Source organism: Purpureocillium takamizusanense, chromosome 2, assembly GCF_022605165.1.
Source record: "Purpureocillium takamizusanense chromosome 2, complete sequence".
NCBI classification, from domain to species: Eukaryota; Fungi; Ascomycota; class Sordariomycetes; order Hypocreales; family Ophiocordycipitaceae; genus Purpureocillium; species Purpureocillium takamizusanense.
Genome location: NC_063069.1, coordinates 1,967,563 through 1,993,847, shown reverse-complemented (window position 1 = coordinate 1,993,847; position 26,285 = coordinate 1,967,563). Strand labels below are relative to the sequence as shown.

At 56.5% G+C, this 26,285-nt stretch overlaps 11 protein-coding genes across 11 annotated transcripts; 8 read left to right on the top strand and 3 right to left on the bottom strand.

The window, feature by feature from the left end:
• Nucleotides 1-4,150: 4,150 nt before the first annotated feature.
• On the top strand, nucleotides 4,151-6,260 carry JDV02_002425 (uncharacterized protein; the record flags this gene model as incomplete). The annotated part of the gene is made up of 2 exons (XM_047983451.1): nucleotides 4,151-5,863; nucleotides 5,967-6,260. 2 exons carry the CDS (start codon nucleotides 4,151-4,153, stop codon nucleotides 6,258-6,260), a joined length of 2,007 nt encoding a protein of 668 aa, XP_047839422.1.
• A 93-nt stretch (nucleotides 6,261-6,353) lies between these two features.
• JDV02_002424 (uncharacterized protein) lies at nucleotides 6,354-6,677 on the top strand (the record flags this gene model as incomplete). The annotated part of the gene is made up of 1 exon (XM_047983450.1): nucleotides 6,354-6,677. One exon carries the CDS (start codon nucleotides 6,354-6,356, stop codon nucleotides 6,675-6,677), a length of 324 nt encoding a protein of 107 aa, XP_047839421.1.
• A 324-nt stretch (nucleotides 6,678-7,001) lies between these two features.
• Nucleotides 7,002-7,955, top strand: JDV02_002423 (uncharacterized protein; the record flags this gene model as incomplete). The annotated part of the gene is made up of 2 exons (XM_047983449.1): nucleotides 7,002-7,164; nucleotides 7,321-7,955. 2 exons carry the CDS (start codon nucleotides 7,002-7,004, stop codon nucleotides 7,953-7,955), a joined length of 798 nt encoding a protein of 265 aa, XP_047839420.1.
• Nucleotides 7,954-9,653, bottom strand: JDV02_002422 (uncharacterized protein). The gene has a single exon (XM_047983448.1). It carries the CDS (start codon nucleotides 9,171-9,173, stop codon nucleotides 8,226-8,228), a length of 948 nt encoding a protein of 315 aa, XP_047839419.1. The 5' UTR covers nucleotides 9,174-9,653; the 3' UTR covers nucleotides 7,954-8,225.
• Nucleotides 9,654-10,931: 1,278 nt separating this feature from the next.
• On the top strand, nucleotides 10,932-12,580 carry JDV02_002421 (uncharacterized protein). Its single transcript, XM_047983447.1, has one exon. The coding sequence runs from the start codon at nucleotides 11,106-11,108 to the stop codon at nucleotides 12,546-12,548; it is 1,443 nt and encodes a 480-aa protein (XP_047839418.1). The 5' UTR covers nucleotides 10,932-11,105; the 3' UTR covers nucleotides 12,549-12,580.
• An 839-nt stretch (nucleotides 12,581-13,419) lies between these two features.
• JDV02_002420 (uncharacterized protein) lies at nucleotides 13,420-15,781 on the top strand. Its single transcript, XM_047983446.1, has 4 exons — nucleotides 13,420-13,853; nucleotides 13,939-14,203; nucleotides 14,276-14,946; nucleotides 15,018-15,781. The coding sequence occupies exons 1-4, from the start codon at nucleotides 13,605-13,607 to the stop codon at nucleotides 15,681-15,683; spliced, it is 1,851 nt and encodes a 616-aa protein (XP_047839417.1). The 5' UTR covers nucleotides 13,420-13,604; the 3' UTR covers nucleotides 15,684-15,781.
• A 2,907-nt stretch (nucleotides 15,782-18,688) lies between these two features.
• On the top strand, nucleotides 18,689-20,167 carry JDV02_002419 (Mannosyl-oligosaccharide 1,2-alpha-mannosidase; the record flags this gene model as incomplete). Its single annotated transcript, XM_047983445.1, has 1 exon — nucleotides 18,689-20,167. The coding sequence occupies one exon, from the start codon at nucleotides 18,689-18,691 to the stop codon at nucleotides 20,165-20,167; it is 1,479 nt and encodes a 492-aa protein (XP_047839416.1).
• Nucleotides 20,168-20,333: 166 nt separating this feature from the next.
• JDV02_002418 (uncharacterized protein) lies at nucleotides 20,334-21,276 on the bottom strand (the record flags this gene model as incomplete). Its single annotated transcript, XM_047983444.1, has 2 exons — nucleotides 20,334-20,592; nucleotides 20,654-21,276. 2 exons carry the CDS (start codon nucleotides 21,274-21,276, stop codon nucleotides 20,334-20,336), a joined length of 882 nt encoding a protein of 293 aa, XP_047839415.1.
• A 601-nt stretch (nucleotides 21,277-21,877) lies between these two features.
• JDV02_002417 (uncharacterized protein) lies at nucleotides 21,878-22,274 on the bottom strand (the record flags this gene model as incomplete). Its single annotated transcript, XM_047983443.1, has 2 exons — nucleotides 21,878-21,988; nucleotides 22,050-22,274. 2 exons carry the CDS (start codon nucleotides 22,272-22,274, stop codon nucleotides 21,878-21,880), a joined length of 336 nt encoding a protein of 111 aa, XP_047839414.1.
• Nucleotides 22,275-22,721: 447 nt separating this feature from the next.
• Nucleotides 22,722-24,002, top strand: JDV02_002416 (uncharacterized protein). The gene is made up of 3 exons (XM_047983442.1): nucleotides 22,722-23,246; nucleotides 23,306-23,378; nucleotides 23,434-24,002. Exons 1-3 carry the CDS (start codon nucleotides 22,768-22,770, stop codon nucleotides 23,941-23,943), a joined length of 1,062 nt encoding a protein of 353 aa, XP_047839413.1. The 5' UTR covers nucleotides 22,722-22,767; the 3' UTR covers nucleotides 23,944-24,002.
• A 277-nt stretch (nucleotides 24,003-24,279) lies between these two features.
• Nucleotides 24,280-26,088, top strand: JDV02_002415 (uncharacterized protein). The gene is made up of 3 exons (XM_047983441.1): nucleotides 24,280-25,025; nucleotides 25,079-25,520; nucleotides 25,576-26,088. The coding sequence occupies exons 1-3, from the start codon at nucleotides 24,334-24,336 to the stop codon at nucleotides 26,032-26,034; spliced, it is 1,593 nt and encodes a 530-aa protein (XP_047839412.1). The 5' UTR covers nucleotides 24,280-24,333; the 3' UTR covers nucleotides 26,035-26,088.
• Nucleotides 26,089-26,285: the final 197 nt, after the last annotated feature.

Below are 26,285 nucleotides of genomic sequence, written 5' to 3'. Positions count from 1 at the left end.
TGTCAATTGGGAGGCTCCGTGATCCCATTTGGGCGGGCTCAAGCTAATGGAGCTCCCCGACAATGGAGCGGCTGTCTCCGAAGCTCTGGGCCAACAGGGGTAAATGGAGAACCCCAGACAGAGCCTCAGGCGTGGGGTAATGGCGTCCGGGGGAAGCAACTTAATCGATGAGACCGCGGAGAGCGTGGTGATGAAGTCTGAGGCAGAGCATGGTTCAGTGATGCGTCGCTTCAACTACCCCACGATGTCGGATGCGAGTTTGGTGGCACATGCGCATAGTATGTGGGACGGCATCAGTCTTTCGCGCGTGTCCGGGGACCCCAGACGGGTCCACCACCCGTCTCAGCGCTCCTCCCCCTATCCGAGGGCGGGAGATCACCAGAAGGGTAAAAAAGCGTGACGGGGCCTGGGCTGGAGCAAGCAAGCAATAGTTTGATGAACAGGACGCTACTGTAGGCACAGGCGCGTAGCATGCCCATTTCGAGCGATAACATAGCCTGACATGCCTGGATGAATTGGAGGGCCGGCGTTATCGAAATAAGCACCTTCTTCGCCAAGGTTCTGGCTTGGGATCGTGGCGCGCGACCAACCGCATAGGGGCCAACCCAGCGCGTTGGGGCGGGACTCCCGCGTTTGCGGCCGACACATGTGCTGCGAGACAGCGTCTGCAATGACGGCAAGTCAGGGTAGGAAGCGCGTTTGGCCTCGACGTAGCCAGCTCAAATGGGAGATCGCACTGTTATCTGAATGAGCCAAGGTTGGCGCAATCTTTGGCAGAGATACAGCGAAAATGTCAGCTGTGCTCGGCGGGCACCCCGGCAAGAGATTACCGACCAGGCAGCTCAATAAATACATCATGTCAACAACAGAACGCGCAAGATACGGTTCGTTGTCTCGCGAATAGCTGTAACAATGTACCTACTCCGTACACGTCTAATGGAAGGACTCACCGGGGTCTGCGTGCACAGCCTGACCGTTGGAGAGTCTGGGGATTCCGGGGGCGGCGTCAAGGCGGAGGTGGCCGATGCTGGCCGCCGTCTGGGGAAACGTGGCGTGTTGCCCATCCATCCAACCTTCCTCACCACTCGAGCCTCTCCGCACTCCACACGAAAAGCCTTTCTCAGGACCAGGGGTCCTGGGCGACTGCCCGTTCATCTATTGTCTCCTTACGTACTGTAAACGTCAGCGACGACGGCTGGCGAGCTGGGCAAGCACGAGCGGCCCTTTGCCGTGTTGTGGGTTCGCGTGATTCCACCTGCAATGCCCAAGCTCTGACAGCAACGTTAGTATGTCAGATGATTGTCACTCCGGACGGGGTTTCCGTCGCACGAGCCACCTGAAAGCATAAGCCGTGAGACAGTCGAGCCGTGAGACAGTTCCCGCCCTGCTTGTTGCTGAGAATGGATGCGAGTGAACATTGAGGCACACGGTTTTGACCAAAATAATTGCTTCCGAACTCCGTGCTTGACGGCCGCAGTCGAGACATCGAGACACACCCAGCGAGAGGTCGGGCACTGAGCGGGTGTCGAGCTGTGTGGCGCATGGGAATCAGGGCCCCCGGTTGGGGCCCGCCAAAGAGGGGGAGGGGTGGCATGGATGCGGCTTCCAGGTGGAGGTTGTCGCGTGCCAGAGCTTGCCTCTTGTCCGGGATGTGCCTTTCCCCACACTGCACAGCATTTTCGGGTGTCTCGTACGAAGTACGGGCATGCATTGTGTCGTTTCGTGGAACACAATCCTTGGCTTTCTTGAGGATGGCAGGCGTTCGTAGTTGTGATCGCTGTTGGTGAAAGAAATCGTTCGCATCGCAATCGTTCAGGGAAAAGATTGCGGATTAGTCGACCGCGTGTCAACTTGATATAACGACACCGTGCGGCTTTCGCAAAGATGACGGCCACGAGTCCCACTAGCCGTTGCATGCCGGGAGGGGCATTGAGCAGCCGTCCACGTCGACGTCGGCTTGGGCTTCGAGAAAGGCCTTGGTGCAAGCCACACAAAGCCCCCGCAAGGAGCTTGCGAGAACCACTCCGCGACAGCCAGACGGTCCGCCAGTGTGCCACAGCCACCCACGTCGGAGCCGACCGACAAACAGAAGTCCCTGTGATCTGTGTTGCGCGATTGTTTGCGACAGCTGGGGTCCAGCCTGGAGGGTTCGGCTGGACGCCAGGGGCATGATGCTTGAGACATGCTGCCGGGCGGGGGGACGAAACTGGCCTGACAGCTGATTCCGAATCGTCTGGCGGGTTCCCGGTCCTGATCCTTGCTGGTGGCTGCCGCTACCAGGATCAGCATGTGCGTGTCGTTTGTGCTTTTCGATTCTCCTTATCGAGCCCGTCTCGACTTGATGCCTGGAAAGAGATTGCGCTGGCCTACGCTGATGACGCGATATGGGTGGGCGCCCAGCACCAAATTGGAGCTCGGCGAGCTCCTGGCCGAGAAGAAGAGCTCAAGGGCGGCGGACGTGGCCCACGCTCCCATGTACTAAGATGGTACGAAGGATGGCGTCTCGCCACAATCAGAGGAAGGGCATCGGATGCATTACGTGCCACGAGATATACGGACAGTGCCGCGGGTACGGATTCCGCACCGTGTGCGCGCCAACACCCTTGGCAGGTGGACGCTAATCGTTCTTTCCTGAGTCGCTGGCCATCCAGAGCGCTCGCGGGGCAAATTTTCCATCGCGAAGCTCTCCACCACTGCCTATTCTGGACCATGTTCCGCGTCCAGCGAGATAACACCAGCGCTCGTCAGCTTCAGCTTCTTAGAAACCTTCCTCAAGAGGTATGTTGGCGCCGCGGTGCCAGAGCCCGGGCCGCGTGCTGACCACGGCGCGCCAAAATCAGATGACATGCCCCGTGCGACTGCGTTGCTTGCGCGCTCTCGCAGCGGCCTTGCCGACGAAACGAGCCGCCAACGTCGAGCAATGCTCTCCGCCGTAACGTACATACAGTAGATTGGTGCCTGTGCGGCCGAGGACCCAACCGTGGCCGTTGTGCACGGAACACAGCGTTGCATGCTCGAATCGTCCGTCCAGGAGTGGTGGAGTTGAGCGCTGCAGTGATTTGGTGGTGTGTGAGGTCCCCGCGGCGGATGCGAGCCACCTCGACACCGGCTCGGCGGAATACCGCACCAGCAGACGCCACCCAGCCCAGCCCATGGCACTTTTTTTTTTCTCCCGACGCGCCTGGTCCCTCGATTGGGGACCCTGGCCTGGCCCGCTGATTTGAGCAGGGAGCGCCTGCCGTCCTGTTCCTGTGGCGCCGCGGAGCGGGCGGGCTCACCGGCAGCCTTTTCCCCCCGCCACCGACAAGCCGCCGCGGCTCATCGCGGCTCTCGAGACAGATAGATTCTGCTTTACCGTACGGAGTACAGCTTCCTATGACATCGACGACAGCTGCGAATGAGATAGCGGACCAGCACGCGATACATGGACCGACATTGTTCGGATCAACAGTACGGCGCTCGGGCGCGCACGAGAGCATCTGGCGAGGAGGGCATCGCGATATGCGCACCGTGCCTCCCCACGGGCTTTCTCTTCCCCGCTGGCTGGCGGCACCTTGCCCGAATGTAGCGACCGACGTGGTGTGAGAACAGGTATTGGTGGCGTGGCAAGCGAGCCCCTTGTCGACTCCTTGGCCTGGCCACAAGCCACCACTAGCAGCCGGACTCGATGCATCTGTCGGTCCCTCACCGTCAGCGGCGATCCGTTGCAACTCGCGGGCTAGCGCACCGCTAGGGTCCCTCTCCACTTTAGGTTGTTCTGTTCTGCGAACCCCACAATCTGTTTGGGTCCGGGTCCAGGTCGAGCGAGCGAGCACAACGGCGGCTCCGAGCGGATACAAAAAGTCCTTTCCTTCGTCTGACCCACGAGAGAGAGCTTTCCTTTGTCTCTTGCCTTGTCGCCGCGCCTCGTCTGCGTCCCTTGCCATGGTCCTGTAGGTCCTGTCGAAGCCCTCGTTTCGCTCTCTTGCTGCGCACTTGTTTGCGTAGCCATCGCCTCGCACCTGACGACGTCTCTTACACGCGAGCCGAGACCAGCGGGCGACCACGCCTCCGTCTCTCGAAGCCGCTGTTGGAATACAACCCGGCGCTCTAGGTTGAGGGTGGATTAATCACGACAGCAGAGCGCTTCAACAGCTGTCTCGACGTGATTATGGCGAGCAACGAGTCCAAGGCCGCCGCCACTGGCGCGCCTGATCACCACCACACCCCCGGAATGGATCACAACACAGACCCTGCGCTCGATCCCGTGCACCAGCATCAGCATGCACACCGCCATCACTCTCCTCGCGTCGACGCCGCCGGCCACGACGACGTCGTTTACACGAGGGGCACGAATGTGGACCCCACGCTCGTCCCAACCCAGGACCATCGGCACGACCACGGCCACACGCACGGCGTCGAGAAGGATGCCATCGGGACGCCGCCCGACTACAGCGACGACCACGAGAAAGGGGACACCGGTGTCGTCCGCACCGCTGGCCAGCTCTCGACCGAGTCAACATCCCGCTATGCGAAGCTCGGGCCCGTCTACCGTCATCGTCGGATCCTCACGCACCTGTTCCTCTTCCTGCTCTTCACCGGCTGGTGGATCGCGTCTTTGATCCTCCACCGCGACGACAAGAACTGGGTGGTGCCATTTCTCCTGTGGCTGGCTATTACGCTCCGTCTCATCTTCTTCCATGTGCCGATCAGGTACATCTCTGGGCCCATCCGGTGGGTGTGGCATCACACAGCGCTCGTCATTTACGATGCCATCCCCGAGAAATTCCGTACGCTCTGCGGCGCGGCCGTCGCCATTGGCGCCATCCTCATCGGCTCCTTTGCCTCCGAGGAGAATGCCGACAACACTCGGGCAAACCGTGCCGTGAGTCTGGTAGGCCTGGCCATCATCCTCTTCTTTTTCTGGCTCACGAGCGCGGCGCGCAGGCGCATCAACTGGCGCACTGTTATCGGCGGCATGCTCGCGCAGTACATCATCGGCCTCTTCGTGCTGCGCACCCAGGTCGGCTACGACATCTTCAAATTCATCGCGGACCGCGCCGGCGACTTGCTCGGTTTCGCCAAGGACGGCGTCACTTTCCTCACGAGCCCGGACGTGGCTGCCCTCCCAATGTTCTTCTTTGGCGTCATTCCCGCCATCATCTTCTTCATCTCCCTGGTGCAGGTTCTTTATTACATTGGTTTCCTCCAATGGTTCATCAAGAAGTTTGCCACCTTCGTCTTCTGGGCGCTCGGCGTGTCCGGTGCTGAGGCGGTCGTCGCGGCGGCTACGCCCTTCATCGGCCAGGGCGAGTCGGCCATGCTGGTCCGTCCGTTCGTGCCTCACATGACCAAGGCCGAGATCCATCAGATCATGACCTGCGGCTTCGCCACCATCTCCGGCTCCGTCCTAGTTGGCTACATCGGCTTGGGTCTCAACGCCGAGGCCCTTGTGTCCTCCTGCATCATGTCCATTCCTGCCTCGCTGGCCATCTCCAAGCTGCGATACCCCGAGACCGAGGAGACCCTAACGGCGGGCCGAGTCATCATTCCCGACGACGACGAGCACAAGGCCGAAAACGCCCTTCATGCTTTTGCCAATGGCGCATGGCTCGGTATTAAGATTGGTGGCACAATCATCGCCTCCATTCTCTGCATCCTGGCCGCGGTCGGCCTCATCAACGGCCTCCTGACGTGGTGGGGCCGCTACCTCAACATCAATGACCCGACCTTGACGTTGCAAACGATCTTGTCCTACGTATTTTATCCCGTCGCGTTCCTGCTGGGCGTTCCCCAGAGGGACTTGTCCGAGCTGCCTCCAGGCTCAACGAAGGACCACGACATCTTCCGCGTGGCCAAGCTCATTGCCGAAAAGGTCATCACCGTAAGTTAGCGGTCTTCCTCCCCCCGCCCGTTCCGTGCCCCGCCCCGAATGTTCCCGTCGCCTTCGCTTCCGTAATCGTGATGAATGACACCTTGGCTCGCAGAACGAGTACAACGCCTTCTTCAAGCTCGCCCACGACCCGTACTACGCCAACATGTCAAAGCGCTCGCAGCTCATTGCCACGTATGCCGTCTGCGGCTTCGGCAATATTGGGTCCCTGGGTATTCAGATTGGTATTCTTGGCCAACTTGCGCCGTCGCGCGGCGGCGACGTGTCCCGGCTTGCCGTTTCCGCCCTCATCTCCGGTGTCATGTCGACGCTAACGTCGGCGACGGTCGCTGGTCTTGTCGTGACCACGCAGATCAACAACTTTGCGCAGACGAATTCGTCGGGTTAAGACTGCTTTTGAGCGAGCGAAGCGTCTGGCGTTGTACCTAATGAACAAAATGCCTTGACCCGGCAGAGCCTTGAGGCGTTACTCTGTTTCTTGATGCCATGTTGGCTTGCATTTCCAAGCGTGCACTGCTATACGCTACACTACTCCGCATGGCAAAGGCCAGCGAATGCTCGCCCCGTCTGCAAGCAAAGAGCCGTTGTGCATGCATACCATGCAGTCGACTATTTCGCCCTTCGTACGGGCTGGATGAAACCTGACCTGGCCATCGCAACACAACTCAAATTCATGGGGCTGATGGTGCCCTTTGTTCGATTTTTCAACGTCGTGACAGCTGTGGAGTGTAGCATTATGGCCAACTTTATCATGGGCGGGCACGCCGCGGCAGTCGCGCGGCGCGTTGATGGCCTGCTTTCGTAGTCTGCCGCTTCACGTGGCGCATTAAACCGCCAAGCCGGCTCGTAAACGAGGGTCAGGCTTTGGAACACGGTCAAACTCTAACAAAGTACGGTCGACGATGACCCCAGACTGCTCCCCCGCATCGAGCTATGGGATGAAATTAATAAGGTGCGCGCCGAGCTGCCAGCTGTCCGGGGGCCCTGGCTAGCATTTATTAGCCTGTACGTAATAATGCCAGCACGCGATGTCGGACATGAGCCTCCACCCCGCCCGCCCGCCGGCTCAACCTTAATGGGGACGCGACCTCGCACCTTCATTCCCGCACGGGGCTCGGTACACGACGACATGGCTAGCATATCGATCCGCAAATCCATCCGCTGGCTGCCTGGCGAGGCGCAGGAGCCGACGTCGACGGTGGTGCTCACGAGTCCGTCGAGGCGGTTTGTGGACCTGCGCATCATCGTGAAGAAGCCCGCTGCGGGCGCCGCCGCCGCCGCCGACTCAGACGGTATGACATTCCCAGTAGTAGTGGTGGTGGTGGTAGTAGTAGTGGCCCATGCAACATCGCATCCCTCCATAATGGCCTCGGCGCATTTTGGAAAAGCGGTGGCGAGGGGCGTGGCAAGCAGCTGGGCTGGAGCTGACTGACGTGATTTCCCTCCAGCAGAATCAGATGCGCCGGGTCTTCTTCCCCTCAGCCGGCTCGACTGGGCCATCGCGGGGACATCGTCGTCCTCGACAACAGAACGCGAAGACGGGAGAGGCGGGCAGGTCACAACGCACGGCAAGTGGCGACACTGGATCGACTCGACGACGCGGGAGGCGGACGGCGTGGTGGACGAGGGCGACATGATCACGCAGCCGGACGGGACGACGCTCGAGACGGGGAGCATGGTGAACCCGGCGACGGGGCTGGTGACCGCGTACGAAGAGGTCTGGGAGGATGAGGAGCCTGTCGTGCCATCGTTTTCCCGTGCGGGCAGTAGCACTTCGGCCATATCGCCGCCGTTGCTTTGCGTCGTCTTGGAAATGGATCAACAAGGGCAAGGGGGACAGGGCATGGTGGTGCGGCTGGGGCGCTGGTGTCAGGGCTTTGTGCGCGCGGGGGAGGACATTGCGCTGGAGAGGTGGCTGTGGAGCGAGGGGACGGGGGGATGGCGGAGGGAAGCGAGGATGGGGAATTTGTTCGTTGCGTGTGAGGTTGCGTTGCAAGAGGGGCGTGATTTCAAGGTCGGGGAGGCTGTTGGCGAGGATGGTGCGTGGAAGGTTGTGGAAGTGGTTCATGGGTCGAGAGCATGACCCTTTTCGAGATGTTCTTGAACGGTTGTAGAGCTTTCCTTGCCAGAGAAACGGCAAGACTCAAATCTAAATGACAAATCTGTACACTGTGTCGCTCTGGCTGTTGCTCACAATGAAGATGAGCTCACATATCTTCCCTCATACAGTGTTTTTCATCCCAAGCGAGTATGTACCCAAATGCCGAATGGCACACGGCCCTTCAAACTCCCCCTTCTCGCAACTCCGTCATGCGCGCAATGCTGGTCCCTATGTATTCGAAACAGGGGATCCTCACCCACGCAGCTCACTCGACATGCCGCGGATGCCTCTCTGCTCAGCAGGCGCAAGCCGCACGCCGAAATACTCGTCGAGGGCGCGGACTCTCTCCTCCTCCGACTTTAACGTTTCCAGCACCTCGGCCTCTTGCCCGGCCATTTGCCGCTTGACCGTGTCGCGGAACAGCGTCAGTAGCCCGTGGATGCGGCCCGACTCCTCGTCGAGCAGTCCGCGGAACGCCAAGACGTTTTGCACGAAGAAGCTCGTCGGGCTCGACATGGTGTGGTGGTTGCTGACCCGGTAGTCCTCGGGGAACCACTCGACCTCGTTAAAGCAGTTGCGCTCGACCCATTCCGCGCCGGGCGTCGCCTGCGACGAGTACACCCACATGCGCTGCGTCTGGTCCGTGTGCTGCTTGAGGGCGCGATACTCGAGCCGGCCGCGTTGCGGGTGCACCTGGGTGAATTCGAAGCCCGAGCGCAGCGGCACGGGGATGAGGGGCTCGTCGCGGCCGAAGCCGACGTCGACGGCATGCTTCTCGCCGTTGATGGTGACGAGGTTGATCATGTGCGTCCTGTGTGTGTCGCGCTCATGCCTGTCAGCCCATCCATGCCACATACGAATACACAAACAAGGTGGGGGATGGATGGTTGGATCGATCTCGATCGATCTACGTGGGCGGCAGGAAAACCAACCAGCCAGAATACACGTTGTTGCCGACCTGCACACGCGCTGCGACGTTGAGGACGGTGAAACCAAGCCGACGTAGCACGGCGGCAAAGAAGCCATTGAGCTCCATGCAGTAGCCGCCCTTGCCGCGCACCACAATCTTGTCGAACAGGGCGTCGAGGTCCAGCGACACGACGCGATGCTGCGAGTAGTGCAGCGCGAACGACTCAAAGGGCACCCGCGAGATTTGCCGCGCCATGAGTTCGGTGACGAGCGCGAGCGGGTCGGCCGCATGGCGCTCGCGCGGATACCCGACGTGAGCGAGGTACCGCTCGAGTTGCTCGTCCGTCAGGGCCGCGGCCATGGCGAAGCTCTCTTTCTCTCTCTCGAATGTGTTGTAGCGATGAGTTATGTCTGACGAGGGACACGGCGAGATGAAGTCGACAATGGACAAGGTGAAAGCTCAATCGCACTATATATGCGGGTGGCGGGATCCGACAAATGTTCTCGATATCAAACCCTCGAGGGGCAGACCCGAGTCAGTTATAATAGGTAGGCAAGCGGACCCGAGGCCGGCCACGAAGCTAGATCCGAGATCAAACGCGCCAATTCCGACAATGACGCAAAACATGCTAGTAGTAGCAGCTTTCACTTATGTCGGGGCTTCCTCACTAAGCAACCATTCCAACCCTAGCCGGGGGCGTGGCGGATAAAGCACCCATTACTCAGCCGCAACAGGCGGCTGGGTGACCATCGAAGCTGAACGGTACAGACATCGTGCCGAAGAACGACGAGGGAATCAGGTGCCGGACCCTGTTTCGGAAACGAACTTGGGCTAACAAAAAAGGCCAGCGTCTGGTCGTGGCGGCACTTGTGGCGGTAACCGGCGCGGCGAGTTACAAAGCTCCGCTTACTGCCTAGTCGAGTCGGATGCCGAGCGGTCGACGGTCAAGCGCACTGAGGCTGGTAGCAGGCTTTCGCTGTGCTTTATGAAAGCCCTTGAACACTGCCGTCTCTATCAGGCATGAGAAAACCGCGATTGAATGACCGACGGACCGCCAGCACTGCCGTACGAAAGACGAGAGGTTGGTCGCCATAGACGATACGACCCCAAAACCGTTATTACATACATGTAACGATGGACTGTATCCCCTGTGGGCGGAAGATCTCAGAAGCCAAGGGCCACTCGCTCGGGTTGCAGGCTCTTCAGCACCACAATGCCAGCTCCAATGTCAACATTGATCATATCGCCTAGTATACGGCCAAAAATGACTCTGATCCAATTGGCTGTAGCCTTTGAACTCCAATTGTGCGTATACTCGAAAATCAGGTCGAGCGACTCATACACTCAATAGCCATGGGCGTTGCATTTCTGGGTGTCACTCTGTGACAACCTGATGGTTTGCATGCAAACTTGTCCTGCCGATATAGTCGCCAGAGCGGATGCATATCGATATAAAGCATTCCGCTAAGAGCTGTCATTGTCTAATAGTTTGCAAGTCACTCCTGAGCGCTCCGTCCTGTCGCCTTCATCCCCACCCACTAGTGAGATGGCGTAGGCCAGGATTCATGTCTTAAAAGGCAATTACCTTCGTCCTCGAGCACAGAAAATGGCTCATTAATTGAGCGGCAAGACCAGACGCTCAGCTCAATAGATGGAGTTCCTGTCGAGGCCCTCGATGTGCTGTCCGACGTGGCAGATAATTGACACCTTGTATCGCCTCGGTTCCTCGATTTCCAGACGCAGTGTTGTCCTAGACTCACCAAGCGCTATTATCGGCTCCGGCGTATCAACATGGCAATCGCAAGCGGTGGGCCTCTCCGCTTAAACGGACTTGGAGGTGTCTTCGTCTTTGCGCCGAGTGCGCCCTCTGAAGATGGACCAGGCCGACGAGAAGACAGCATGATTGGGCGAAGAGGAAGTGCGATCGCAATTTTCAGTTGGCAGTTTCCCGACATTACCTAAAATCGGGAACTACTGGCCGCGGGCAAATATGACTATGGAGCCGATGTCGCACGGTTTCCCGACCCTCGACGCCACCCCCAGAGTCGGCTTGCCAGCGTGGTGGTGCGGACTGAGCTGTGAAGGAATCGGACTCCGCAGACGTAGCCTATAACTATACACTCTGTGTGCGAGCTCTTGACTTCTGGCCTTGAGACGACCAAGACCATACACGGCTGATCCATGGAGCAATTGTGCGACTTCTATCGAGACCTAAAAACATCATGAAGAACACGACATCTTCGGCTGAGCGCATGGCTGAGGACTCGCGGGGCAAGACGGACGGCATCAACGCCCAGCCGACCAAGGCGTCACACGTCCTCCACCGCTCGCTCCTCGCAGACCCGGCGACGGTAGTCTCAGCTTCCGGCTCATACATCAACCTATCCACCGGTCAGCGCATCCTCGATGGCTGCACCGGGGCCGCCGTCGCCATCATAGGCCACGGCAGCGAGGAGGTGCAGTCTGCCGTGCGAGACCAAATGGCCAAGGTCTCTTATGCCCACACCCTCGCGTTCACGACGAGCGCCGCCGAGGACCTGGCCGACATGCTGCTCAGGAACAAGCCGCACGGGCTGTGCAAGGCCTACTTTGTGTGCTCCGGAAGCGAGGCCATGGACTCGGCTCTGAAGCTCGCGAGGCAGTACCACGTTGAGAGGGGCCAACCCCAGCGGACGCGCATAGTCGCGCGACAGCAAGCCTATCACGGCAACACTATTGGAGCGATGAGCGTGGGCAGCAATGTCGCGAGAAAGGCGCCGTACATGGGCGTGCTGACGCTTCCCAACGTGAGCCACGTGAGCCCGGCCTATACATACCGCTCGCAACTCCAAGGCGAGACAGAAGAGTCGTACGCTGCGCGCCTGGTCCAGGAGCTCGACCACGAGTTCAGGTCCCTCGGTCCAGAGAACGTCATGGCTTTTGTCGCCGAGACGGTGTGCGGTGCGACCCTGGGCTGCGCGACCGCACCACGCGGTTATTTCCAGGGCGTGCGACGCCTATGCTCTCAATATGGCATCTTGTTGATCCTTGACGAGGTTATGTGCGGCAGCGGAAGATGTGGCACTTACTTTGCCTTTGAGCAAGAAGGCGACGGTGTGTATCCGGACCTCCTGACGTTGGGCAAGGGTTTGGGAGGAGGCTATTCGCCCATAGCGGGCGTCTTGGTGCACGAAAAGGTGGTAGGCGGTCTCCGACAGGGGAGCGGGTCGTTTGTCCATGGACATACCTATCAAGCTCATCCGGTGGCCTGCGCGGCGTCTCTCGCGGTGCAAAGAGTCCTTGAACGCGATGACCTAGTGCGACGCTGCGCAGTGAAGGGGGAATGGCTTGAGGGGGCTCTTCGGCGTGAACTGGGCGGGCGCAGATTCGTCGGCGACGTTCGCGGCCGCGGCTTCTTTTGGGCCCTCGAGTTTGTGGCCGACAAGGCCAGCAAGGAGCCGTTCTCGCCCGAGGTGCATTTCTCGGGGCGGGTTCGCGACGAGGCGCAGAGGCTCGGGCTGGCCGTCTATCCGGGGACGGGGACGGTCGACGGGACTCGCGGCGATCACATCATCGTTGCGCCGCCGTATAACGTTTCGGACGCTGAGCTCGAAGACGTGGTGAGGTTGCTGAAGGAAGCGTATGAGGTGGTCGAGAAGGAGGTGGCGGCAGAGATGACTCCCTAGTTGAATTGCCACATATATGCGTAGCAACAGGCTCAATTCCCTTCCAAAAACTTGAACTGACCTGATGCCAGGGCGTATTTGTTCCAGCTCACTCGCTGTCCGCCGCATCCAGTCGTTTCCGCATGTACCGTCTTGTTGGGCTTTACGTGTCCAAAGGCTAGATAGCACAGTGGTGACTCGAAATACGAAGCGGCATTCGCATAAGCAATGACGCTTGTAAGTTGTGAGACTGGACAGGGGGCTGACTGTGCATGGATGCTACCGGCACAAGCAAGTCGCCGGAGAGTCAACCCGCAATTCCATCGTAACCTAGAAGTCACGCGGAATCGCAAAGCAGAGAGCCTATGGGGCCATGTTGAACGCTCACCAAAGCGCGTCTAGGCATCGATCAGATTTATGACAGGATCCTGGAATGGAGTTCTCATTTTGAGTCGGACCCGTGGTCCAACTTGGGATTTGTTGTCCCAGCCACAAGGTCCGCCAACGAGGTGCAACCGTGCAACCGCGTCAGAGCAACCACTGCAATTTCATGATCCCAGCACACTCATGTCGTGCCATCAAATATTGCTTTTGTCACCACGCCCAAGCGGCATTTGTAGAGGCCTCGCTGGGCTTGGCGGTTCGATAACCTGGAATTCAGTTGCCTAAAGGCCGGCCGGCAAAGCGGCAAGGCACCGACATAAATCAGGTAGCTTGGACAGGTCCACTACTACTAGTGACAGCGCAGGGGTTGCTTGGTCAACGCAGGTATATCCTTCAATGTCCAATGACAGCGGCGGACCACGTGCAGCGCATCGGATTAGCACCCGAACCTGACGGCTCGACGGTCCCAGAACAGGGTCCGCGGGCCCGAGAACCAAAACGAGCATCAATTCGTTTTCCCGTATCGGTAGGCAGCAGCATGAGAAGAGCGCTGCGGTCGAGCTGTTTCAGCATATCCTTAACCGGTAATACGCGGTCGCGCGGCGTCTCAAGTATAAATGCGTCCGAGCTACGCTCCAGGTAAAGGTGGACAGGCTCTATCGCACGCTCAAGCTACCTGCTGGATCAAATATTATGGAAGACTTTTACATTGAACATGCCGATCGGTTTCGCGCTCTCATCAAGCGTGTCAAGCTTGAACCCCCGCGCCAACCCGCCGGCGGCGTGCCCGCGAGCCGCGACATAAGCGTTGTCGCGCGCATCCGCCCCCCGGCAGCCGACGAGAATGACTTCCCAGAGGCAATCTTTGCGCGTGCGACGCCCCCAGGAACGATAGATGCACATGAATTGCGCAAGGCCGTTCGCGGACCGCCTGTCCTCAAGGTAGTGATCTTTCTCCTACGTCTGACGGCGTCATGGGTCTTACACACTTGTGCCACAAAGTGCTGATGTGTACACCTGCTTGCAGTCATCAGTCTACAACGTCGACCGCGTGTACGGGCCCGACGCGACTACTGAAGCCATTTACGACGACGTGGTGCGCGAGCTTGTACCATGGAGCTGGGGAGGCGGCATTAGTACGCTCTTCGCCTACGGGCAAACGGGCAGTGGCAAGACGTATTCGATTAGCGGCCTGGAGAAGCTTGTTGCCGAGGCCCTCATGGGAGGATCACTTGGGGGTGAACGCAAGGTTTACCTCTCCATCGTCGAACTCGCCGGAAATGCATCATTTGGTGAGTCTCGGTTGCTCAGCCTTCAACATACCACCTAGTCACTGACGCCATGTTCCATGTCGCTCGCCGCAGACCTGTTGAACCAGCGCAAAGCCATCTCGATCCTAGAAGACGCCTTCGGCGTCACGCAGCTTGCTGGCGCACTCGAGCACCACGTCCAGAGCACGGCGCAGGTCCTGTCTCTGATCGAAACCGCCACCGAGCTCCGTCGCACCGAGGCAACCGCAAAGAATGACAGCTCTTCGAGATCGCACGCCATTTGCCGCCTGAGGATCGAAATACCCAGCATGCCCACCGCCGAAGACGGCATCTTTTACCTCATTGACCTTGCCGGGTCCGAGGGCGCCCGTGACAAGCAGGACCACAGCGCTGAGCGCATGCGAGAGTCTCGCGCCATCAATGTCAGCCTGTCCGTCCTCAAAGACTGCATCCGCGGTAAGACGGAGCACGATAACGCTGTGGCGACGGGCCAGGAACGGAAGAAGTCGCACGTGCCGTTCCGCCAGAATCAACTCACCAAGGTTCTCAAGCATGTGTTCGATCCTGCCGGGACGCGGGCATGCAAGACTGTGGTGTTGACCTGCATAAACCCGTGCCTCGCAGACGTCCACCCGGGCCGAAACTCCCTGCGTTTCGCTGAGATGCTTCGCGTGTTTGTGCCAACGAGCAAAAAGGCCGAATACGATGCAAGTTCGCCAATCACCTGGAACAATGATCAGCTGCGCACTTGGATAGATGCGAATGTGAGTCTAGTGTGCCTGCTTCTCTACACGCACAGCTTGGAAGCATCGCAAGCTGACTTTGGTCGTACCAGTCCGGCTCGCCGGCCATATCGTCCGAGATCCTGGCACCGGTCGAGACAGGTGCGCAGCTCCTACGGCTCCCTGCCCCTGAGTTCGAGCTGCGGTGCCTCAAAACCGAGGGCGTCACGCCCGAGCAAGCCGCGGCGTTCCGTTCCAAAGTATGGCAGACGCACGTCGACGCCCAGCGCTCGCGCTCCAAAGCATCCTCCCGAAGCGGCGCTGCTGCTGAAGGTGCCATGAAGTTTCCGGACAGCACTGGTGAGCTTTTGCGATTCGCCGGTCCAACAAGCATGGAGCCCCAAGCCGAGATCCGAGCGCTGGATTTCAAGAAACGAGTGCGGCCGGGCATGGTAGTCGCGTGGACACCACCCGAAGGTTGTCGCGTTCCCCTGGCCGATGGACTGAAGCTTGCTCTGGTACTATGTCCTGCAGCGAGCGTAGGTGACCATGGTACAATTGATGCGAAGGGCGACATGGTCAGCCAGAGCGACGAGGCGAACAAGGACGCCGATGGCAATCCGGCAAAATATCTCTGCGCGCTTGTGAACCCTGGGATCATGTCCGGGGCGTACGACATAAGCATGTGGCGGCAATTTACTGTTGACTTGGCATGGATGGACAAGGAGGTACTGCTCGAGTATGATTCAGCCACTCGATTCTACTACATCGCGGTATAGACACGCAAAAGATGGTTTGGCACCGATATCACGCCTTGCAGAACGCAATGCTTCAAATCGAGGGCCCAATGTAATTCATGCGTATCTATTACTTCTGCTTATAAAGTTGTATATCAACACCCTCTAAGCAATAGTCCATGCCATATGCTTGCTCCCCCCCTTGCATACTTCGCGGCATAGGAGTTGATATACACTGTATCTCATCTTGGAAGCTTCAATACTATATGTGTAGCCCATGCTACCCACCTCCTTGGAATATCTCTATATCACCGCCCCACATAGCTCCCAGTCCCTAACAGTACATTGGTGGTGGGAGAGCAGTTGATCGCCTCTGTCGAGAGCTCGTATCTAGTTGAGTTGTAATGCACAGTCGAGGAGCCATAAACTTCGTATATATCGCCCTCGCATTGTTCGTGCTGCGGGGGTTGCGGCATTGAAGGCCAGACGCCTCCACGAAAATATGGTTTAGGCACTTCCAGATTAGCTCCTAGGTTTGTGTTATGTGGTTCTAGCTCAGCTTTATCTTTTTGTCGCCGCCGCATTAACAGCCAGGTCAGACCGCTGATGATGGACATGAGAGGAACACCGAGTCCAACACCGACACCGACGCCGATCCCAAGATTCGATCGCGACGATGCCTCCTGTGCGGGCTGGGGGAATGTTGTAATGCTCGGTGTCAATGATTGTGAGCTTGTGATTGTACCCAGTGCTGTTTCTGTACGTGACGTCTCTTTTATTCTGGAGATCGTGCTCGTGGGCGTTGTTGACGGCAGGACCCCAATGGTCGTGAAAGGTGTCGGTTTATCTGGAGAGCACATCGATGTCAGTAGCCAGAGACAGCCTGTGCAATATCGCCTTCACTGCTCGATACATGTAACACCTTCACTCACCCTGGAAAAGCAAAACATTCTGGTTCTTTTCACAGTCCACTATGTTCCTATTTATGCAGTAGAAGAGTTTTCCAGACCCTACACTGTCACTGCAAACCCCGATTCCCTGACCCCCCGATACGTTGTCATCGTCTGGGCTCGAGCAGAATAGAGGGCAGGCGCTACTACGCCAACTCTTGTCAGTACAACTGCCGCGGACATACAGCGTAACGCCGTCTTTTTGAAGCTCTTTTCCCGTCGCCATACACATGTTGTTACTCAGACAAGCGTAACCTTGCCCGCAGCAAGTGGAATGCTTCGTTTCGTCGTCCCGGCATGGAGTGTCCTGTTGTGCGACGTTCCCGGCAGGGAAGTAGCAGAGGCCTTGTCCCAACGATGAGAACCACAACAGACCGACGAAAAGTAAGCAGATGCGAGCGAACAAGAGACATAGCATAGCCATCGTACCTCTATCGTAATGTCGATAAGCAGATGTCGCTACACCAAATAAAAATGAATGTATTGGATCAGAGTACCACAGGCTCAAGCTGACATTAAATCGCCCGGACGAAGTTTCCATCGTCTCACAAGGATGCCCTGTAGCCGGAGCCGCCAGCTGATCCTCTGTTGGCCGTTGATTCCCGAAACGGAAAGTGCTGCATATTGTATCACCACACAGAGCGAATTACAGCTCACGGCCAACCGCCAGGAGTTTGGCCATGTATCAGTTGTATCACTTCCTGCAATGAGCAAACGAAGTAGCATGTGTTTCATACAAAAATCGTGCTCAATGATACCTACTCTAACGCCGTCGCGATGAACTAAGGGGGCTACTATTCAACGCTCAGGCACGTCTCTATGAACTCACGCCCACCCATAAATCCCATGGTCCCATAGTCATAGCCGCACGGCCTACTGTACAGTGACCAGCTGCAGCAGTAACGGGCTGCACGGGCCACCCTAACCATTGAATTTCTTAGTAACGCGAAGTACCTTTCGTCTTCTCGCATGCCAGCCCGGATTTAAGCAAGCGCAGCAGTCAAGCAAGCGGGCCAGCACCCTAGCAGCCTGGCAGCCCGGCAGGCGAGCAAGCAAGCCAGTAGTCCCCGCAAGCACTGCAAGCAAGAGGCTGGCGGTTTAAAAGGCGCAAATGCAGATAGAGAGACCAGTAACCAGGTGGAACTCCAACCATCGCACCACCCATCGCAACCCCTATACAATGCAAGACCGTTAGACCTTCGAGGCCCAGCAAGGGGCCCTCGCAACCCTCACTTACGCCAGGTCAGAAGACGGCTACTACTACCGAATGAAGGAGAAATGCCCTTTTATATAGCTTTCGTGCCCTTGCCAGAACACCAAGACTTCAATGTGGCCGGCCACCTTACAGGCACGGGCCGGCAGAGGCAAGGGCGGTCCGCACAGAGACGGGTCGAGAGAGTACAAAATGGTGTGGGGGCTTTCTATTGAAACGCGGGGGGTCGAGGGACAACTACCAAGATATTGTGTGTCTCAAAATAGCAGCCGTTGGTTGTGCCCAGGTCACATCAGACCGGGTCCACCAACCGGCTCTCTGAACAAATGCATGTTGGCTTGTCCAATTCTGCAAGCCAGGTCCCTGGTTTCGTTCCACTGCTCGAATGCAGCAATTGGGGTGTCGACGCAGCACGTGAGAAGCAATCTCAGCCAAGCAATCTGCTCCATCCTCGTCCGGCATTGCTTTCGCCAACTCCATCGCAATCACGACTCATTTCACCCTACGCCTTACACAATCTCCAGTGGCTTCGATGCGTTCTTTCCAATTACTTGCCACGAAGATTCTCAGGATCAAGTACAATGGCAGCCCTACGGAGGTACCTGGTCGCCGCGGGGCTGCTCATCGTCACCATCTCCATCTGGCGGCAATGGGGGAGTGATTCTTGGACCTTGTCGCCGAGACCGACTAAGCCACAGATTGAGCCAGTAGACCGGTACTTTCTTTGGCGAGTAGTTACGCATCAGTACCCTGTCACTTCTTTTCGGTCGCTACCAACGGCTGCCGCGGGTGTTGTACCGAATGTGCAAGCGAAATTTGCACCCGAGTCCGCTGAACAGCGGCAGACTCGCTTAACGCGGCGCGACGCCATCAGAAGCGCCTTTATGCGATCCTGGAAAGCATACAAAGAGCATGCTTGGTTGCGCGACGAGGTCACTCCCATCACAGGGAAGCCTGTCGACACGTTTGGAGGCTGGGGTGCTACCCTTGTGGACTCTCTTGATACCCTGTACATCATGGGGCTACGAGAAGAGTTCTCGCTTGCGGTTGAAGCTGTGAGCAACAACATCTCGTTTGAAACAACTGAGGCGAAGACTATCAACGTCTTCGAAACGACAATCCGATTTCTTGGCGGCTTGCTTGGGGCATACGATCTGAGTGGCGACACGAGGCTGCTGTCCAAGGCGCAAGACGTCGGGGACATGCTCTACAAGGCCTTTGACACGCCCAACCACCTACCCGTCACAAGATGGGACATTCATGCGGCCGCTAGAGGCGAGCCACAAACAGCGCATGGCAATACCCTCCTCGCCGAACTGGGATCGTTGACCATGGAGTTCTCCCGACTCAGCATTCTTACAGGGAATCCTAAATACTACGACGCGGTTCAACATATCAGCGAGTTGCTCGCTGCTGCGCAGGCAAAAACCAAGGTACCTGGTCTGTGGCCTATCGTTGTTGATGCCTCTCATGAGGAGTTTGATCTCGGCTCAGACTACGGTCTCAGCGGAATGGCAGACTCTGCCTACGAATACTTGCCCAAAATGGCGGCTCTCTTTGGACAGAGTACCGGTATATATGCAGATATGTATCTGCGAAGCATGGAGGCATCCAACAAGCACCTTTTCTTCCGTCCTATGACACCAAAAGCTGATGACATTTTGTTCCCGGGATCACTCCATGCCAGCCTCAGCGACAACCATGTTTCTACAAACTTGGATCCAAGCGCAGGCCATCTGACATGCTTCGTCGGTGGCATGCTGGCTCTTGGAGGCCGGGTAATGTCCAACAAAACGCATGTCGAATGGGCGGACAAATTCACAAAGGGATGTATCTGGGCTTACTCCTCTTTTGAGCGAGGTGTAATGCCAGAAACGATGTCGTTGACGCCTTGCTCTTCCCGCTATGACTGCCAATGGTCCAACTCGTCGTGGCATGGGGCCATTCTATCCACCCAGTCGATTTCCACGGGAGCTGAAGGAGCGGTAAAGGTTGTCGAGGAGCAGCGGCTCCCTCCATCGTTCACCAAGATCCCGGACGCACGGTATATCCTCCGCCCCGAAGCCGTGGAGAGTGTTTTTGTCATGTACCGCGTCACAGGTGATCCCTCATGGCAAGACGAGGCCTGGCGCATGTGGACCGCCATTGATAAGATGACGCACACCGAGCTGGCGAATACCGCAGTTTGGAACGTGAACCCGAAACCTGGTGAAGATGCAGGCAAGGCAGACTCGATGGAAAGCTTTTGGCTTGGCGAGACACTGAAGTATTTGTACCTCATATTCTCAGAGCCTGAGCTGGTCAGCCTGGACGACTGGGTTTTTAATACCGAGGCCCATCCGTTCAGAAGACTGAAGAAGTGATGACCTGGAGGAATGCGGCCTTAATGATACAATTATCGTCTTCATATCAAGCCACGTGCGAGTGCTTCTAGGCCGTCACTGTAAACTCAATGTACTGTCTGCTAACCAAAAATATCATTAGGCGTAATAGAAGTCTTCGGCAAGACAGGAGCTTAGGTACATGGGACTAGAATGCAAATTTGAAGTCCAATCGCTTGTTTCCATCCTTCTCCCGGTCCTCTTGGCTGGTTTGGTATGCAATCTTCTCCTCTGGTGTCATCTCATTCCATTTTTGCTCCTTTTTGCGGTTGAGGTGAATGAGGAATTGCCGCTGAGCAAAAAGCACAACTATGGCTAGTGATAGAATAGATATGCACACCTTGTTGCCATTCTTATAATAAGGGGCATCCCAAGACCTATAGATCTGGCTGCCTATAAGACTCCCTCTGTTGATGTAGTGTTAGCATTGGCTCACGCGAGAATTTGATATCACAAGCAGTCACTTACATTTGTACAATAACGTTGTAAGTAGCCGCCGCTATGGCGCGCTTCTTCACGTCGAATGAGTTCTCCGATATCCAACTGCTGACAATCGGGTGAAAGTAGGGGTAGCCCGAAATGAGCGTGATGGTTGCGAAGCGACCCCATTCGCGACCACCGTCCGGAATCGTCAGCAACGCGGTGAAAAGGGGAATGCACCAGAGCTCCCCAAAAAGGCAGTGAAATGCGCGCTCGTTGAAGTATTCGGAGCTGTACGAAAGCGCAAGCATAGTCACAATCTGGAGAGCCGCCGAGGGCGCAGTGAGCAGATTGCTGGCAAGGGTGCTGAACTTCCCAACTCTCTTTAGCGTGAGCGTCAAGTACGCCTGCACTGGGGTTGCTGGGATGTATGCGACAAGGCCGACCAGATATAAACCCCACAGCGACTTGTCAGTCCACGCTGCCTTGACATCAGCGAACGTTGCTGGCTCTTTGAGAGCGGTCAAGCCCTTCGATGGGTCGTCTCGTAGGATACGGTTGACCATGATGACTTCTTGCCTCTCTGTGTACCAAGACCTCGGACAGAGAACTGAACTGGTATCGGTGGGGCATTTCGGCAGGTAGAGGAAAGATATGATGCCAATGACCATAGTGAGGAGGCCTTCCAATATCAAGAGCCAAAACCAGCCGGAACGCCCTTGGACTCCACGCATCTCTAGGAATCCGGCGGCTAGCAGGGCAGAGATTACGCCTGCAAATATATTAGTCTCGTAAGTTTCGTATAATTTGACGATGATCAAGACGTACGTGCAACATTGAGAGTGGACCAGAAAGCAGATAAGCGAATGGACAACTCTTTCGAAGTGTAAAAGTAGGTGGCCATAAGGATAACGCCGGGGATAAAGCCGCCTTCAAAGAGGCCGATAAATGCGCGGGTTATGTAAAAGGACGTCCTCCCAGTCATGAAAGCCTGGAAGGTTGCTACGATTGAGGAATCTTAGTTAGCTTCTTGGGCCTACAAGTTGTCATTTGCACATTAGCTCCACTTACATACGAGACCCCACCCGCACATCATCTTCATGCCAGTTAGAATGTAGTGCTATATAACCAATAGAAGTACTGACCGTTGGAAGAACATATTTGAACCCATATCTCTTGGTCAGGAGTTGGACCGGAAACTCCGCAGCAAGGAAGCAGACTAGTTGGATTGTGGTACCCTGGTGTTCGGTAAGCACATGGACCATGGCCAACTCAGGAGGGACCCACGTTGTTGTAGTCGTCGGTAGTGAGTCCAAGGTCACCTAGAAGATCGTCTGCCAAGGCATTGCTCAAGTTTCCACGATCAAGTTGAAGTCCAAAGAACTGCATGGGGCAGCTGGTCAGATATAGTTTCATGTCTTTGCGCTGGTTAGAGGGAACATACCATGATACAAATCCAGGCTAACAGTCGAAGGTCTGTCTTCCTGACAACGGCCCTCTCCTCGGCTAGTGTCCACTCTGCCAAGGGGTCGAAACGATGTGCTCCTTCGTATGACTCATGAGGAGCTAGAGTGTTGTGTAGGTGCTCGCGACCAACAGCGATATCGGCCTTGTCTATCTCGGAGACATGACCCTCATCTTGGATGGTCCCAACCTCGTGATTGCCCATTGAGAATGACCACTCGAGGGCTGCTTTGAGATCGTGTATGATAGCTACATATGAGATACACGGGGTATCGAACAACAAGAAGGTGACTGTAATGGGGTACGGACACTTATACCTACGTCAAGAAGATCACCGATGGTCAAGGAGGTTTGCGCGGCTGTGCCGTTGGAGAGTCCCTGCACGTCTGGCCAACCTAGTGCTGAGTTATTGTGCCAGCTACTAGTCTTAGCCAGCATACAAAACCCGGGGTAGCTCCTTGTCATTGGCCTCCACTGGCCTTTTAGGCTGTTGCGGGGTCTACAACTCCGACAATTACTCCGATGTGGTCCCCAATGCCATTAACGTCGTAATGTCACCATCGGCGGGCCTGATGTCGTCAGGTCTTTAAATGGCCCTAGTTCTGCCGTCTTGGTCGTCTTTGAATTGCGAATACAACTCAAACACCCAGAGCCTACGCATCTGTCACAAGTTCGTTCTACCCAAGCACTTGAGCACGATGCCTTCAGTCACACCCCTTAGCGCAAATGCCAGCGGCATAATTGGGGGCCATGCACACTCCCGACCCGAGATTCAAGCACCCCTGACCTACGCAGGGGGCCTGGACCAATTCGAGCAAGCAGACATCACCCCTGTAATTGGGCGCGAGGTAACTGGGCTTCAAATTCGGGACCTGCTCAAGAGCGAAGATGCGCTCATTCGCGACGTCGCGGTCACCATTTCCCAGCGCGGTGTCCTTTTCCTAAAGGATCAGAATGTCACCCCTACAGAAATGCGGGAGTTTATGCTGCGGCTTACGGCATTGTCAGGGTGCCCGTCATCATCGGGACTCCATGTGCATCCCTTGACGGAAGAAGGTAGTGAGCTTGGAGATCAGATCAGCGTCATTTCAAGCGAGAAACAGAAGATGGGCGGTGGCCTCACCCATCAGCTGAGCGACGTATCACGGTTTGCAAGCGCTGGTTGGCATAGTGATATGTATGTGCTCGATGGCAATCGTATCTGCTCAACTCCTTACACTAACATATTGGATGAAGAACCTTTGAAAAGGTCCCCTCAGACTACGCCATGCTGAAGATCCATACCCTTCCAAAAACCGGAGGAGATACGGTAGGCCTGCCAGACACAGCCAATGGCTCCCAGACTGATTTGCGCATACGTGCAGCTTTGGGCGTCGGGCTATGAAATCTACGACCGCCTTTCTGCCCCGATGAAGAGCTTTCTGGAGGGTCTCACAGCCACGCACGATGCCTCATTCTTCCATGACGAGGCAGCACGCCTAGGGAACCCGCTCCGTCAAGGGGAGAGGGGCTCACCCCTCAACAAGGGCGGAAACCTCACGGCGGTGCATCCGGTGATCCGGACGAACCCCGTCACCGGCTGGAAATCGGTCTACGTCAACAAGGGCTTCACCAAGCGCATAAACGGCGTAACCAAAGACGAGAGCGATGTTTTGCTTCAGTATCTCTTCAATCTCGTGACGCAGAACCACGACGTGCAGGTAAGATATAGGTGGAGCAAGAACGACGTGGCGATTTGGGACAACAGATCCACGTTTCATTGTGCGACGTACGACTACGAAGTCGCCCGGGCTGGTGACAGAGTCTGTAGTTTAGGAGAGGCACCGTACCTTGACCCCTCTAGCACTGGGCGACGAGAGGCTTTGGGCCTATAGTGTTGCTGCATACGCGAAGCGCTAGGACGAAGGCAGGCGCTGTAGCTTAAAAAATGGACTCTAAACGTTGCGTACGAGTTAGTCATGGGAGATATCAAATTACCAGGGCTTTGGCAGCGGCGGTTAATTCAGATTCAAAGCCGTCTGCTCCAATGTCAGCATCTCAACGCGTGCCAGCCTACCGACCGCTGACGGTCGACGGTGTGGCTCTCCATCTGAGCCAAGTGCCCATCATGTTAGTGCCGGGCTGGTGGGGCTCTGGCAGTTTGCTTTAAATGGTTGATTTACCTGGGCCAGCACCCCCTCCCGGCTCGCTTGTCAACTCTTCACCCATACCCCCCTTTCAGTGCTCCAGCAGTCAGCCATGACATATGTCTGGCTGGTGTCTCTATGCCTGGCAAGCGCTCTCCGCGAGGAAGGTTGGCACGAAAAGCTTGCGATCCGTGCAGGGTGAGGAAGATCCGCTGCGATGAGGTAGTCCCGTGCAGCAGATGCGTCGCATCGGGCATCAAGTGCACCTTCAAGACTGCTCAAAACAGAAGAGGTCCGAAGGGTCTTCGCGAGAACACTGTCAAAAAGATTCAACAAAAGAGGCAATCCCCGGAGGTGGAAGGATCGGAGACGCCCGAAGCAGAGAACATTTCTCATTTGCTGGAAATCCTCGACATTTACGCTTCACGCCTCTACCCGATATGGCCTATAGTCAAAGTCGCGGAGCTGAAGGACACGCTCCTGGCCAACCCGGTCAGCTCCAGTATCCTTTGTTTGGCGAATGCTGTTGCACTCTCGACGGTTGCGCAGCTCAAGCTCTCGACTGCTTGGAAGGGGTCTGCCGCGGCATGCACATCAGACATCACGGGAGACCACGACAATCAGCTGGACCGGCTTCGTGTGTCATTCTTCCTGCACATCTACTACGAGAATCTTGAGGGGGGTGGCAACAAGTCGCTCCTCTATCTACGTGAGGCAATCACCCTGGCTCAAATCGCAAGACTAGAGCGCGAGTCCACCTACACATCTCTGCCTGAAAGGGATCAACAGCTTTCTCGGCGGGTTCTCTGGCTTCTCTTTGTTACTGAAAGGTGAGCTTCTGATGGCTTAATGTACGAGCCTATCAGGCCACTGACAAGTACAGAGGTGTGGCATTGTTGCATAGACTTCCGGCTATTCTGCAGCCAAACATTTTGCTGCCATGGTATGGCGTTGCAGACGACATTGCAGACATCCTGCCAGAGTTCCTCAAGCTGGTGAACCTCTTCTGGGTTTTCGACCAGTCCGGCGTGTTTGAGTGGCTACGAAGTGCAGAGTCTGGTTCACGGGCTTCCGTTTCACAAAGCTGTATTACGATGCTGCAACAAACGCTAGAAGACTCTACCAAGGGCGAGTATTGGGTTGGCAACGACATCCAGCGCGCCGATATTCTGGTGACGCGCCAGTGGATGCGCGCCGTCCTTTGGCGTGCTGCCTTGCGCTTTGGCATCATGATTCCCATTGACCCGGTCAGAGTTGCGCAAGAGTTTCTCACACTCATTGCGAGTATTCCACCAGCGGCTTTGGAGTCTCATGGGCCGACTGTGGTTCGTACCTTTGCCGGGAACGTGAGGTAGCAATTCGGCTGATTGCACTACGCAGGAGTTCAAGACGTTCGAAATAGCCACCGCCGTTATTGACGCCATGGCCAACGATTTCAGCGGCGTCTCAGACGAACAACCGAAACGGATCCTCCATGGGTTACGCAATATTCTACTGTCGTCGCGCGGAGGCAACGAGAAGCTACTGTCACTGCTCAACGTCCGCATGAGTGCCGTAACTGCGACGCGTTTCCTCCCGCAGCCATATAATGTGGAGCGCTTTGTCGAAGATGTGCTTCTGAGCATGGGTGAGGACGGCAACTGGCGGTCCGAGGACTTCTTTCCCCAGCTACATCTGATGCCATTGTCACCAAACGGTCTATCCAGCCAGTGTCCAGAGACGACAGGTCTCACACGCTCGCCGTCGCCACTGACGAGGCTGCTTCTCGAAGGGAGGGGCCAGCCAGGATCTGCTTCATCTGTTAGCCGCGACATTGACGTCGATAGGTCATTCAGTTGACTAAGCTGCACGAGAAGTATCAACAGACTTTAATGACGAAAGCCGTGACTCAACCTCATTACCTCCCATAACCGTTCCCTAACTAGGGACAACCAAAGCTTTGGTGCTACTTCGTGCATTGATGCTGCTTGGTGTTTTATAGCACGACTGCCCAAGTGACACTAGCCACGTGCAGAAAGCATGCAGGCGGCGGCCTTAGCAGATTAGGAAATGGCCGATGACCAAATTCTTGCTCTGCCGTACATGCACCA

What these genes read in the sequence shown, in the direction of transcription:
- JDV02_002422 (XM_047983448.1), bottom strand. Translation starts at nt 9,173, where the DNA reads ATGCGGCCGACCCGCTCGCGCTCGTCACCGAACTCATGGCGCGGCAAA.
- JDV02_002421 (XM_047983447.1), top strand. Translation starts at nt 11,106, where the DNA reads ATGAAGAACACGACATCTTCGGCTGAGCGCATGGCTGAGGACTCGCGG.
- JDV02_002420 (XM_047983446.1), top strand. Translation starts at nt 13,605, where the DNA reads ATGGAAGACTTTTACATTGAACATGCCGATCGGTTTCGCGCTCTCATC. An exon ending in CGCCGGAAATGCATCATTTG is followed by an intron (nt 14,204 to 14,275) that starts GTGAGTCTCGGT and finishes CGCTCGCCGCAG; the next exon opens with ACCTGTTGAACCAGCGCAAA. An exon ending in GCACTTGGATAGATGCGAAT is followed by an intron (nt 14,947 to 15,017) that starts GTGAGTCTAGTG and finishes TGGTCGTACCAG; the next exon opens with TCCGGCTCGCCGGCCATATC.
- JDV02_002416 (XM_047983442.1), top strand. Translation starts at nt 22,768, where the DNA reads ATGCCTTCAGTCACACCCCTTAGCGCAAATGCCAGCGGCATAATTGGG. An exon ending in GCTGGTTGGCATAGTGATAT is followed by an intron (nt 23,247 to 23,305) that starts GTATGTGCTCGA and finishes TATTGGATGAAG; the next exon opens with AACCTTTGAAAAGGTCCCCT. An exon ending in CAAAAACCGGAGGAGATACG is followed by an intron (nt 23,379 to 23,433) that starts GTAGGCCTGCCA and finishes GCATACGTGCAG; the next exon opens with CTTTGGGCGTCGGGCTATGA.
- JDV02_002415 (XM_047983441.1), top strand. Translation starts at nt 24,334, where the DNA reads ATGCCTGGCAAGCGCTCTCCGCGAGGAAGGTTGGCACGAAAAGCTTGC. An exon ending in CTTCTCTTTGTTACTGAAAG is followed by an intron (nt 25,026 to 25,078) that starts GTGAGCTTCTGA and finishes TGACAAGTACAG; the next exon opens with AGGTGTGGCATTGTTGCATA. An exon ending in AGTCTCATGGGCCGACTGTG is followed by an intron (nt 25,521 to 25,575) that starts GTTCGTACCTTT and finishes TGCACTACGCAG; the next exon opens with GAGTTCAAGACGTTCGAAAT.